Source organism: Enoplosus armatus, chromosome 18 (assembly GCF_043641665.1).
Source record: "Enoplosus armatus isolate fEnoArm2 chromosome 18, fEnoArm2.hap1, whole genome shotgun sequence".
In the NCBI taxonomy this organism is placed as follows: Eukaryota; Metazoa; Chordata; class Actinopteri; order Centrarchiformes; family Enoplosidae; genus Enoplosus; species Enoplosus armatus.
Genome location: NC_092197.1, coordinates 19638922 through 19652632, shown reverse-complemented (window position 1 = coordinate 19652632; position 13711 = coordinate 19638922). Strand labels below are relative to the sequence as shown.

The 13711-nt window shown below is 47.7% G+C and overlaps 2 protein-coding genes across 3 annotated transcripts; both read left to right on the top strand.

Moving 5' to 3' along the window:
- The first annotated feature begins 762 nt into the window (after nucleotides 1-762).
- Nucleotides 763-5210, top strand: chsy3 (chondroitin sulfate synthase 3). Of its 2 annotated transcripts, XM_070924772.1 has the most exons (4): nucleotides 763-1014; nucleotides 1048-1463; nucleotides 1558-1841; nucleotides 3028-5210. In XM_070924772.1, exons 1-4 carry the CDS (start codon nucleotides 893-895, stop codon nucleotides 4597-4599), a joined length of 2394 nt encoding a protein of 797 aa, XP_070780873.1. In that variant the 5' UTR covers nucleotides 763-892; the 3' UTR covers nucleotides 4600-5210. The 2 variants fall into 2 exon arrangements, with proteins under 2 accessions (XP_070780873.1, XP_070780872.1); XM_070924771.1 differs by having other exon boundaries at nucleotides 763-1463.
- Nucleotides 5211-7012: 1802 nt separating this feature from the next.
- sptlc1 (serine palmitoyltransferase, long chain base subunit 1) lies at nucleotides 7013-13533 on the top strand. The gene is made up of 15 exons (XM_070924962.1): nucleotides 7013-7066; nucleotides 8093-8200; nucleotides 8337-8431; nucleotides 9775-9868; nucleotides 9957-10029; nucleotides 10918-11050; nucleotides 11217-11346; nucleotides 11462-11551; nucleotides 11652-11759; nucleotides 11842-11937; nucleotides 12040-12136; nucleotides 12240-12294; nucleotides 12876-12993; nucleotides 13134-13207; nucleotides 13367-13533. Exons 1-15 carry the CDS (start codon nucleotides 7013-7015, stop codon nucleotides 13458-13460), a joined length of 1419 nt encoding a protein of 472 aa, XP_070781063.1. The 3' UTR covers nucleotides 13461-13533.
- The last annotated feature ends 178 nt before the right edge of the window (nucleotides 13534-13711 follow it).

Genomic DNA, 13711 nt, shown 5'->3' with positions numbered 1-13711 from the left:
TATTCTGTAACAAAACAAAGTGATCGGAAGTCTCCGACCTGAAAAGGGCTGCTGCTGGATAACCAAAATAAAAGCACCAACGTCCGGCCGAAAGATGAATTATTAATTAGAACAATTATCATTGCGTAATATCTCGTGCATACTTTGCGTCTTTGTTTATGATCAACTGGTTGTTGAAAATGGATGAAAATGAAGGCCTTTTGGTTCTTGAGTCCTGTGGATTTAGAGGAATTGCGCTTTTATTCTGAACAAACAAAAAAAACCCGACCGGAAGTGCCCATCATCTTCTTAGTAACGGGACGGAACACAGTCACAACACGGTGACAGTCGAGTTGCCTGTTCCTGTCATGGAGAGGGACTAATTAGTTGAGCCACCGCGAAGTTGGCATAAAAGCAGCCGTGACGTGGGCAGCGTTAAACCTGGTGGCGAGTCGTGAGCGGGTTAAAGTGGGCAACAATGGCTGCCGTTGGAACGACGAGGAGCACGTCGACGTGTTGGTGATGTTGTTGGACTAGCTAGCGTGAAGTTAACGACTGCCCAGGACACCATGGGGAATTATAAAGAGCCAGTGCGACGTCTACTCAGAAGTCCTGACATCTGAAAGTCGGAATGGAACTTGGCTGATAGCTGTACCCTACGGGGGGGGCGGCGGCGGTTGTGGCATGATTTTAGGCACCGTTTCAAATGTGACAGGCGAGCCTTAAAGGACGTAGCGGACTGCTCTGAGGGGATACGTGTCTTTCAGAGGTGGAAAGTGTAATTTTCCACATCAGGTGGGACACCGAGGCTGCTCTACGGAGATGCCCATACACGTCAGCAGCTTCCCCCCCCGGACAACGGCAGCATTCACACATCACCGCGGAAGCTGAGCGCGTCGCAGGGTGAACAGCAATGGCTCTGAAACCCAGGAGACCGTGGACCACCGTCATTTTCGGCGTCTTCCTCGGGTTCACCGCGTCCTCGTGGCTCATCGTGCCCCAGGTTCTGGAAAGTAGAAGGAAAAAATCTCCCGCGTGCTTGCCCTACAGTGACTCCTCCGCCGGCAGAGGTCCCAACGTCCCCGGGCACCCCGCGGCTGTCGGGGACCGGGACGGCCCGCGGTTCGGCCGGGAGGAGGACGGGCTGTTCGCCGCGGGGAACAGCAGCGGTGATGCCGGGAGACCCGTGAGCAGACCGGGCCACTTCGTCTATGTCGGCGTGATGACGGCGAAAAAATATCTGCGGACTCGCGCCGTGGCTGCATACAAGACCTGGGTGAGCTCCATACCCGGGAGGGTGGAGTTCTTCTCGAGCGCCGGGTCTGGCGCCGCCCACGGGCCCGTCCCGGTGGTTTCGCTGGCAGGTGTGGACGACTCCTACCCGCCACAGAAGAAGTCATTCATGATGCTTAAGTACATCCACGACCACTACCTGGATAAATACGAGTGGTTCATGCGGGCAGATGATGATGTTTACATAAGAGGTGATTACTCTGGGAGTGAAAATGATGGCTTGTGTGTGTGTGTGTGTGTGTGTGTGTGTGTGTAATTTCATCGACTTTCTTCACCCTCTGCCAGGTGAGAAGCTGGAGTTGTTCCTGCGGTCCCTGAACAGCAGCAGACCCCTGTACCTCGGCCAAACGGGCCTCGGCATGGCCGAAGAGTTGGGCAGGCTGGCCCTCGAGCCCGGGGAGAACTTCTGCATGGGGGGCCCCGGGATGATCTTCAGTCGAGAGGTGCTGCGCAGGATGGTCCCTCACATCAATACCTGCCTGAGGGAGATGTACACCACCCACGAGGACGTGGAAGTGGGCCGCTGTGTGCGACGCTTCGGGGGAACACAGTGTGTGTGGTCTTATGAGGTATGGGCCGAATCAATCTGCTCTCTGTTCCTGCAGGCTCCTGGAATATCACGGACTCTGTATTCTGTTGTGTGGGAATTGAGAGTTTTGTATCTGTAATTGTACCTGCATCACTGACTTCAGAAGCGAAGGGGCAGAAACCAACAAGAAAAGCTCGCTGTGCTGTATTTGGATGCATCCTCCCGTTCCCTCTCCCCGTCCCATCCCAGCCGGAGTGGATTTTCCAATGCGCGAGTGCGCGTTAATTGTCAATGTTGTGTCTTTTTGTCCCGGCAGCAAGGGGGTTTCCAGCCGCTGCAATGAAGCTGGGACGCTGCACGGCCGCGTCTGCTGGAAATTGGGGTTCAGTTAACTGCTGAGATCTGAGAACATGGTGACAACACGAAAAACGCAAGGCAGTCCGACTAAACCTCTGTGTTTTTAGGTAAAAACTGAGAGTGAGCGAAGCGAAATGCTAATATGTACAGGAAAGAAGTGTGCACACAACTACGGTAAGTACAGCAGGTCAAAGTCAAAGGTCAAACTGTGATGGATGTTTGGACAGTTTGAGTAATAATTTGACTGTTCACCTTTTTTTTTTTTTTTTTTTTTTTTTTTACGTTTCTTTTGAAATAGGTTTGACTAACTTGGAGGTTTTTTTTTTTCCCCCCTCCCGTCTGACTGTCTGACTTCTTTTTAGCTACGTCACCATGTTTCCAGATCTCAGCAGTTAATGTGGCGGCTACAAAATTATTATTATTATTACCAATAAAGCTAATGGCCAAACCTACGACAAAAAGATCCAAGTAGCAATTACTATTAGTAAGTTGCACTTTATTTTACTAATTCAAACTCTTTCATTTCACAATTAGTTTTAAATCTAGATCATTTTTTAAACCGGGGTTAATCCTTTTTTACTTTAAGTCTGTGTAACTATGTAAAAGAGTTTGTCCCTCATATGGCCTACACTCTTGAAGGCATCTTCCTCTATTTCAAGCCCACATGATAGAAAATACTTTACAGTATGTTGGTCATTAAAATACTGTCTTTGGCTCAGTAAATCTGTAATTGATAGTACATTTTGATTTAAAGCACAGTAAGTCTAGTTTGATCAAGGTGGCATATGGCAAAAGGAGTTGAGAGTGTTTGCACTGGCGTTTGGGGCACCATCCATGCGCTTCTCACGGTGTTGCAACTCTCTTCACAGATGCAGCAGCTCTTCTATGAGAACTATGAACACAAGCTCCAAGGTTTCATTGAAGAGCTCCGCAGCAGCAAGATCCACAATGCCATCACACTCCACCCAAACAAGCAGCCGGCCTACCAGTACCGGCTCCACGGCTTCATGCTGAGCCGCGAGATCTCAAGGCTCCGCCACCGCACCGTGCTGCTCCACCGCGAAGGCCTGGTTATGAGTCACCTCAGTGACACGGAAGTGCTGTGGGAGGACCAACAGCTGGGGTCCCCACCTTCCCACATGCTCTATCGGCCCAATGAGAGGAATGACGTCATCGAGTGGGATTTCCTGACCGGCCGCCACATTTATTCGGCTGTTGAGAACAAGATGGCTCGGCAAAGCCTTGGGAACTTGTTTCGGACCGCACTAGAAGACATCATACTCCAGGTCATGGAAATGATTAATGAGAATTCGAAAACGCGCGGCCGCGTAATTGACTTCAAGGAGATTCAGTATGGCTACTACAGGGTGGATCCAATGCACGGTGCGGAGTACATCTTAGACTTACTGCTTCTGTACAAGAAACATAAGGGACGCAAAATCACAGTGCCCGTGAGGCGGCACGCTTACCTTCAGCAGCCCTTTAGCCGCCCCTTCCTTACTGAAACTGAGGAGTTGGATGTGGCTGAACTTGTGGCCGCCATCAACTCCGAATCCCAATCTTCGTCTTTCCTGTCCAACTCTCTGAAGTTCTTGTCTCCTTTCCAGGCCTACGAATCGACCAGGGAAACGTGGGAGCAGAGCCAGAGAAAGGTCAACATCCTAGTGCCACTGTCCGGTCGCTACGACACCTTTGTCCGCTTCATGGAGAACTTTGAGAAAGTGTGTTTGATGCCCAAACAAAATGTTAAGCTCTCCGTCATTCTGGTGGACAACGAGAGTAACCAGGACAGGGGGAAACACGTTCAGTTAATCAAATTCTACTACAGGAAGTATCCCAAAGCCGACCTTTCCGTGATCCCCATGACGGGCAACTTTTCGCGAGGGCTGGCTCTGGAGCTGGGCTCCTCGCAGCTTGATAATGACACGCTGCTCTTCTTCTGCGATGTTGATCTCATGTTTAGCGGCGACGCCTTGCAGCGCTGCAGAGACAACGCTGTGCAAGGGCGACAGGTCTATTTCCCCGTTGTCTTTAGTCAGTACGACCCCAAGATAGTGTATTCTGAGAAGACCCCAAGAGAAAACCCATTTGTGCTCACTAAAAAAAACGGTTTCTGGCGAGATTATGGCTTTGGAGTCGCCTGTGTTTTCAAGAGTGATTTGCTGAAAGCTGGAGGTTTTGACACCTCGATCCTAGGCTGGGGACTGGAAGACGTAGACCTGTTCACCAAAGTTATTAATTCAGGTTTAAAAGTGTTGCGCAGTCAAGAACCGGGAATGGTCCACATTTATCATCCTGTCCGCTGCAACACGAGTCTTGAGCAGAAGCAACACAAAATGTGCCTTCGGTCAAGGGCGAGTACGTTTGCGTCGACAATGCAGTTGGCAGAGCTGTGGCTGGAGAAGCACATAGAGGGGGGGTATAACAGAACGTCATCCTGACATCCCGGGCCCTCCCGGACTCCTCCACGCAAGTTTACCTCAGTTTTGCTTGGGTGCAGACAGCAAAGGACTGCGTGTGTGCTGTAGCATGACTGAGGATCGGAGGGCTTCGTGGGCCGGAACATTTTGACCCAGAAGGGACTCAAGACTATCCTATCCAAAGCGGAGCTGGACCTAACCAATCTACACTACTCAAGGCACCAAATCCAAACTGACATGACAGCAGGTGGACACAACCTTGAAGGGATCCAGAGGAAATAGTACCAGGTCTAGGACTTCTGCGCCCAATTTGTTGGAAGCCTGCTTAAAACAGCAAGTGTCCACTACCTTATCCAGTTCCAAACCAGCTGGGAAAACCCACAGACTAAATACAACTTGGCGGTTAGTCAGTACATTGGACATTGTACTGTTCACATAAAACTGGTCTGTTCAAGGCCACCTTTTGGGGAAGCCCCAAGCCTGGGAACGAAAAGAACAAGCTATGTCCAAAAAACAAACCCAACCTGATTCCAAGTAGCGCGTAATCACGGCAGGAAAATTAAATCAAAGTAAAAGACATTATATCGTAATTGAATCATAGGGACGTTGAAGGCTATACACAAAGTGCTGCTTCAATGTGTTGCGGGTTTAAGCGCTCGGCAGGATCGCCGCTCACAACTCAGTGAACCAGTGGAACCAGCTGGTTCACAATCGCTAATATTATTTAGCCTGTTGTTCAGCTAGTCCTCTAATTACCACAGCCATCATTTGCCCCACACCCACCCCACCAACGCCGGCCCGATGACGCAGCACGTCGCATTATCAAAACGCCGGGTCGCCCCTGGTCCGATCAGTTCCAGACCCGACACCTGCAGTGAATCATGGTCGACCTGGTTTGAGTTGGGCCCGTTCCTACGATGTTACGCTATGGTGCACTTTTTACGTATGTTTGTTTTTTGTGTGTGTGTGTGTGTCATTCAGTTCTTCAGTATCTTCTAAAGGACATGGTCGAGCTAAGCAAAAGGCATTGCTTCATGGCGTCTCCTGGACTGTAATTCACTGTTTAATTATGTTGGCTTTCTCTTACTGCCGTCGTTATTATGTCATTTACACTTCTGCCTCAGGAGAGCTTTAACTGACATGGTACCCAATGCATATTGAAAAGGAACAATTCATCATAATGAGAAAGTGAGCAAATGTTTTTGTTTTTTTGTTTTTCTCATGAGTGCAGCAGCTTCTTTCAGACCTCTGAATCGCTGCACGCTCTTATTTTTTTTCCAGCAATACAAAACCATACATGATGAAGTGAAATGAAATGCCGTGTTATGCTGTGTAACGATCTCCTATGACCCTTATTTCACAATTATGACATCCAGCTGCTGTATAATTATTTTGTCATTCGGCGAATGCAACGCCCTTCTGTACATTTCACTGTGGAGGATCATGTGCATCCGTCAAAGAGTTGAGCGTGTGGTTTTTGTTACCGAAGCATAATGGGCTCAAAGTCTGCCAGCAATAACAACTGCTATAGTAACAACTGGTTATTTATAATAAATGTTTAAACACAGGCACTTGGTCGGCGTGTCAATGCTTTTGCAAGCTGCTCGCTTCCATTCCGTGCGAGGACACTAAAATACATAATAGTCACAGTGAGCATTATGCTGAGAATGGGCCACCATCCTTCTGTAGCGTCACTGACAGGTGGTGGCTCCCCGTGACTAATGTGATGCATCGCACTTATTTCATTGCAATGCGGGGATTTTTGATTGCATATTGTTTATTGCGATTGCATTGCAGTGCGAAGGTACCGCACTGAGAATATTGGACCTTATTTCCATTGTTGCATTTAGACTTTCATGTTGGAAAATACAATTTTGCGGAAAACATATATTTGAATCCAAATAAGGAAGACGTTTTAGAGACTTTCTTGTTGGCGTCTTGGCCGCAAACCTCCACAATATAGTCCTTGTCATGCGGTCGGAATGACATTTATTTTGTTTTCACATGGGGTTGCTGAGCATTGAGTGTTCATGCTCAGCAGCACTCCCCTGCTCACACCTGGAAGCTGCTCGATGCTATTGGTTGGCCACTGAGCTCTGCACATTTTAGAATTATATTTATTTAATTTCATTGAGCTTTTGGTCCTTTTTGTTTATCGTTCTAATTAAAACAATGTATTTATTGATTAGTTATCCGTCTATTTGTAAATGTGTTTTGTTTTATTGTAAGATTAGATATAAATGTATTGATTTATATGATAATATACTTCTTTTATTTATTATGTATTTGCAAGTTTCAAATCAAGATGCAATCAAGAGAGTGGTGGCATTTACACGATGGAAGCTGGGGGTGGGTCGTATTTGACGACTCCGGTTTACAATTTTCCTTGCGGACCTAAATGCAGCACTGATGACGTTGCCGGAGTAAAACAAACATGGCGTCCGGGCAGCAGTGGGTGTTGGTTGAAATGGTGCAGGCGTTTTATGAGGTAAGTTTCTCCTCTCTACAACTGTGTCGGGTAGGATAACGTGACGTGGCGTTTCCAAGTAGATTCCTCGTACGTTTAGCGACACGCTGATGCTTTTCTCTTTTTGTCCCAGGCCGTTAATAGTAAACTTCCCAGCCAGGAAGTATCCGTGGCCTGGGGAAGGTGTGTTGTAACTTAACAGACTCTCGCAACGCAGCCAATCGCCTGTTGTGCGTCGGCTGCGCGCGGTGTCGCTGTTCACGCAAGGACCAATCAACGTCAGGCGGAGTAACGTCAACGAGGAAGCTGGCTGACGCTCGGAAAAAAAAAAAAAAGCCTTAACTTCGTCCGGCAGTTAGCTAGCCACAAAAGTGGGAAAAGGAAAGAAATTCACTGAACGAGTTACAGCGTCGAAGCCGAGACTAAAAGTAAAGCTGAATGTGTCGTGTGGTTATTTATGCATGTCTGCAAATTGTACTTCGCTGCGTAGTGTGCGTGAAGATTGGCGAGTTCAAGTCATGTACATAGCCATGGAATTTTCTACATAGTGACATGTTTACCACTGTCTTACTTTGTAACTCTGGAAACATGCTCACTAAAAGGCCTATTTATTGTACAGTGTTTGGTTTAGTGGCAACATTCTGCTATATTCATGAAATACAGCATACTACTACTACTACTACTACTACTTCTTTCTGTCACTGTCTCTGGTGTTCTTCTCTTGTCTTCCATCCATTCACCAAGATGGAGACAGGCGTTTAATATCTGACATGAAGAAGTATTAGAAACCGGGAGCTTAGTTGTTACTTAGTTAGTTGTAGTCGTGTCGGCCTTACTTTCCATTTCACGATACAATAAGCTGTCCCTGCAAACCTGATCCATTATTAGACAGATTACCACAATTCAAAGACGGGGGGGCTGTATTTGTAGACACGAGTTCTAAATGTATTTGTGGAGTTTTTGCTTTTGGTTTTGTAGCTGCAAAATCGACGGGATCAAACGCCCCTCTGACGCCACGATAATCTTCATCTCCTTCGTCTTCCTCAGGCTCCTGCCTATCACCTGATTCTGGAGGGGATCCTCATCCTGTGGATCATCCGACTTCTGTTCTCCAAAACCTACAAACTTCACGAGACGTACAAACTGACCGAGAAGGTAAAGTCGGCGCGGTGACGGACAGACTGCAGCAGTAGTGTTTTGCACGTGTGTGTGTGTGTGTGTGTGTGTGTGTGTGTGTGTGTGTGTGTGTGTGTGTGTTACCAAACGGCTGTCTTGTGTTTGCGTGTTACAGGAAAAGGAGGACCTGATCGAGGAGTGGCAGCCAGAGCCTCTCGTTCCTCCTGTTTCCAAAGACCATCCCTCCCTCAGCTATGGTGTTGTCACAGGGTAAAACACACAGGACACCCTCCCCTCTGCTTTTTACTCCCGGCTTTTAAATATTGGCTGAAGCCACATGTCTACAAGGGCCAAGGCTTCCATCAAAGTGTGCTCCCGGACAAACACCCGGGGCCTCATTTGTAAAACCGACTCAATTTTGATCTCAAGTACGAGGTACGCAGTAAACCACAGATGAGTGCTTATTACAAAAACCTAAATGGTCTTCTCTCTAAGCAAACTCCTAGACTAGGCTGGAAGTGGTTTTCCTGCCGCTCACGCGCCCAAGCCTGTGGCGAACCTTGCGTTGGCTCTGTGAACGAATGTGACGGGAATTATCAAGTGAAAGGTGCGAGGAATTGAGACAAAAAGCTCAAGTACAAAATAAAATAAACATAAAATAAAGTAGAAATACTTCATAAAGTCTTTAAACTGCATTTGTGCTGTATATCTTAATTGTGTGTACTGGTAGTTTTCCCACACCTGATGATATTGTTATACATACTGTCATTGCTGTGCTCTCCAACTAGAGCCCGACCAGTATACTCACATTGCTGACGTTATCGGCTGATTATGACAGTTATGTCAGCACCAGTGTGCATGTAAGCCGATCAGTAACGGCGAACGTGCTTCCATTATGAAGTTTGTCCACCAGAGGGCACTGTAACGCGTCCTGCTCACTACATATCTGGGGCCCAATTCTTAAAAGAAACCCCGTAACAATAATGATATCAGGCAAACAAAACAAAAAAAATGCATCGGTTTTGTTCTCTCTCTCTCTCTCTCTATCTCTTTCTCTCTCTAACAGTAAGAACTGCGTCTTATCCGCTGTGTAAATTCACCTCATTCCATTCTGACTCACTGCTGTTATTATCCGCCACCTGTGTTTAAACAGAGTCGGCGCAGCTCGGAGTCATTTCCCGTATCTGTGTCACGCCCCCTTTAGGAGACCGGCTGCAACATAAATATTGGAGCCATTTTGTCACAAGCCACATATCTTCTGAACATTCTGACACTAAAATTGCAGACAGACCAGGAGAAGCAACACGCTCTCAGGAGATCTGGCAACGCAGAGATCACCTCTCGCTGAACCGGCCGTGAATTCAAAAAGTTAAAACTCCAAGGAAACGTGTGTTTCTTTGCTTAATAACACTTTTATCGTTATTATTTAACTGTTTTTGGAGGGGGGGGGGGGAGAAAAGAGAATATTATTAGACGGATAAAGCAAGCGGGGAGGCGACCACGCCCAGTCCTTGGTCAATAACTTGATGTGTTTTTTGTGCTTTGAACTCTATACGCTGTTACAGTGGGTTTACAATAAGCTACGCAGCTAAACACCCTGTGTTCCATTACAGACCTCCCAGCCACAACATCATAATCAACGGAAAAGAGTGCATTAACTTCGCGTCGTTTAACTTCCTCGGCCTCCTCGACCACGAGCGGGTTAAGGTCAGTATGTATTATTTGTGCCGCTGCTACCTGAAGCTCTTTTCCTCTTTATTTTTTTGGCATTGGGGACATCTTCTCCTCGTTACAGCAAAAGGCTTTGGCATCACTGAAGAAATACGGCGTGGGCACATGTGGTCCAAGAGGCTTCTATGGAACCTTTGGTGAGTGAGTTTCATCTAATTAACATCCCACCATGTGGTGTCCAGGCGACTCTTCAGTCTGTAGAAAAGCACAGAGGCTGTTGAGGCAGATGTTACCTGTAGTTCACCTTTCAACGCCCCGTGAAGCTCCCAGCCTTCGTATGAAGAGACTTCCTGTTGGGACTGTGAAGTGCACGGAGCGCATTCATTCCAACAACGGCTTTACTTCCACCTGTAAAAACTAAGGCTTCTCTAACTACATCTTTATTTTGTGCATTTGCAGTTGACGTACTGTCACTATATCCAGGCTTGAGCCCCCACCTCCACAAAGAAAAAAAAAAAAAAAAAAAGCCCTCACACCTTGGAGAAACACTGCAATGCAATGTGAATCTCTGCAAACTCCACTGAGATGCCCATTAGAAGCAGATACATTTGCGCCTCTTCTAGAAGAGAAATCGTCGACTTTAAGGGTTTTTCCCCTTAACTTCAACGCGGCTAGCTTAGTTTGAGCCGTCGTGAGAGGAATCACATTCGAAAGGCGCATTGTGGAGTTTTCTAATAATTGCGTGTTTGCCAGCTGGTGGTCCTCGTCTTCCTCACCAATGAGCATTAAATAGAAACAAAACAGAGGCCGGCTTATAGAACCCTTGCTCCATGGCGCTACCTTGAGGGCACAGTGGTTACTAAGCTGTAGTGGTTGAGATCTTGTATCTACACGCAGCATTACAAAAAAAAAAAAATGTCCTTATATTTTCATTGAGTCTGGCTTCTGGCAAGGCAAAAAAAAAAAAGGAACCCCTGTGTGCTCTGCAAGCCTGAACATGTTCTGTCATAATAAGCGCAAGTTTGACGCTGAACTCTGGAGTGACGCTTATTACTTTCAGCTGCTTTCTTGTTTCACCTCCCCAGATGTTCACCTGGAGCTGGAGAGCCGTCTGGCCAAATTCATGAAAACGGAAGAGGCCATAATCTATTCGTATGGCTTTGCAACCGTCGCTAGCGCGATCCCGGCCTACTCCAAGAGGGGGGACATCATCTTTGTGTGAGTACTGTCCGTGCTAACGTCTCCAGGGCGATATATAAACCAGGATTCACTGATCAGACTTACACAATTACTGTGAGTCAGGCTTTTTTTTTTTCGTTGGATTCGTGTCTTTTTTTTTTTTTTTTTTTAATTGTTGTGTCGTGTCCTCGGTTGTTGCGTTCAGGGACGAAGCGGCTTGCTTCTCCATCCAGAAGGGTCTTCAGGCGTCCCGCAGCTTCATCAAATACTTCAAACACAACGACATGGAGGACCTGGAGAGGCTCCTCAAAGAGCAGGAGCTGGAGGACCAGAAGGTGAGAAAAGAATCACCGTTTTTTTTCAATGCCGTATGTCTCGCTGTCTTTTTTTTTATTTTTTATTTTTTGTTGTCAGAGTCTCGTACACTGACACGCTTTGCTTCTGTTGCAGAATCCTCGTAAAGCTCGAGTGACCCGGAAGTTCATTGTGGTGGAGGGGCTGTACATAAACACGGCAGACATCTGTCCGCTCCCTGCACTGGTAAATAGAGGCTTTTTTTTAAACACATGGCAATGGCATGATTACTCCAGGGCCGTCGTATTTCTAAATGCCCGTATGGGTGTCTGGCTGACCTCCCCAGGTGAAGCTGAAGTACAAGTACAAGGTGCGGATCTTCCTGGAGGAGAGCATGTCCTTCGGCGTGCTGGGAGAGCACGGCCGAGGGGTCACAGAGCACTTCGGGGTCAACGTGAGTACGCTCGCGCAGAATTGGTCATTTCATGTATACATATATATATACAATAACGTGGTACCATTTCTGCGCCGTGCAGATAGATGACATTGACCTGATCAGTGCTAACATGGAGAACGCCGTTGCCTCCGTCGGAGGCTTCTGCTGCGGGCGCTCCTTCGTCATCGACCACCAGGTAAAGGCGACAAGAATCTCACTGACGCATGGCGTTTGAATACGGGGCCGCTCCACATAAAGCCTCTGACGCGTAGGTGTTGGTCTCTTTTTTTTTTTGTAGCGTCTGTCGGGCCAGGGCTACTGCTTCTCCGCCTCCCTGCCCCCCATGCTGGCTGCTGCAGCCATCGAGGCCCTCAACATCATGGAGGAGGATCCAGGTACGGGCACTTGTAGAGAGGCCTTTATTTGAGACGAGCTGTTAGACATTTGTTTTAGTGAGATCTGCTCCCACTCATCCGTCTGTCTTCACCTGCTTTGCAGATATTTTCGGCGTCCTGAGGGAAAAGTGCAAACATGTGTACAAGGCTTTACAGGGGTAAGTTTATCGATGCTTGCGTGTGATTACAGACGGTCTCCTCCTACTTATTTTTCCTGATAATAATACTTAATAAATCAGGCTTTAGAATGTTTCCTCACATTCGCGTTCCTTCTTGTGGGATGAATACTGAACCGTGCAGGAGAACGAATGCGTGCTTGAGGAGCACCCGTACTAACCAAGATGGCTGACGCGTCTCCGCTCCCTCCCACTGTGCAAAAGTGAAGCCAAACTCTCCCGGATACGGGGGCTGCCGTCTCGCCAGAGAGTCTGCGCGTTGGCGACGGGGGAGGATGGAGCAAGAGGTCGAGATGTTTTGGCTTCACTTTTGAGGAGCTGTCATGTCGGCCATCTTTATATACAGTCCGTTGCACTAACAGGAAGCAAGTCAGACTGTGTTCCACTGACAGAGGACATCAGAGGAAACGCTGGTCTGTCCACGCCAGCAGAGGGAGTTAGCAGAGACAAGGATACACATGGCTTACAAGTTTCAGTCTCGCTCTTCCCAGCGTGTCGTGATTTTTTAAAATTTTCTTTTTAATATTATTGCCCTGATTGCCTGACTGCCCGTGTACTGACAGAACCCCGGGTCTGAAGGTGGTAGGAGTACCGTTCGCCCCGGCTCTTCACTTGCAGCTGGAGAGAAGTTCGGGCTCCAGAGACTCTGACGTGCAGCTGCTCCACAGCATCGTAGATTATGTAAGTCCTCTTTTGCTTCAGGTTACACAAACAGCAGGAAAATAATGGGTGTGAAAATGACCATACGGGGACAGATAATTTGCGCTACACAGATGATGATGTTTAGTGTCTCATAGCAGTTTCCCTGTTTTCCGCATCAGTGTTTGGAGAGACACGTGGCTCTGACCCTCGCCCGCTACCTGGAAAAAGAGGAGCGTTTCCTCCCCCCACCCAGGTAAGGGACTCTACCTCACTGCCTACTTGATGTATCACGGTATATATTTATATTCGTTGTATAAAAAAAAAAAAAAACAGCACAGAACAGTTAACTGTACAATGAACCTAAATAGTGAACGTGAGTCGTGTCTTGACTGCTCCACCCGTGTGTCCTCAGCATCCGAGTGGTGGTCACCATTGAACAGACGGAGGAGGACATCCAGAAGGCCGTGTCTCGCATCAAAGAGGCAGCTTCAGCTGTCCTCAAATGACGCCGCAGTGTCTTTCCCTGCTGCTGAAAACAGGCCGGCATCACTGGAGCTTTGGCCTGGGTAGGACGCCACTGTGAGGGGGAGTGGGGGGGGGGGGGGGGGGGGGCGGGCTGTGAGCCCTGCACACCTGAACGTGTCATGAGGATCTTTCCTGATGAATACACATTACGGATCCTAGCCTTGGTTTTTGTTTGTCTCTTAATGCTTCTTTGTCCAGTCTCATGCACCACATGTCGTATATTGTTATGGGG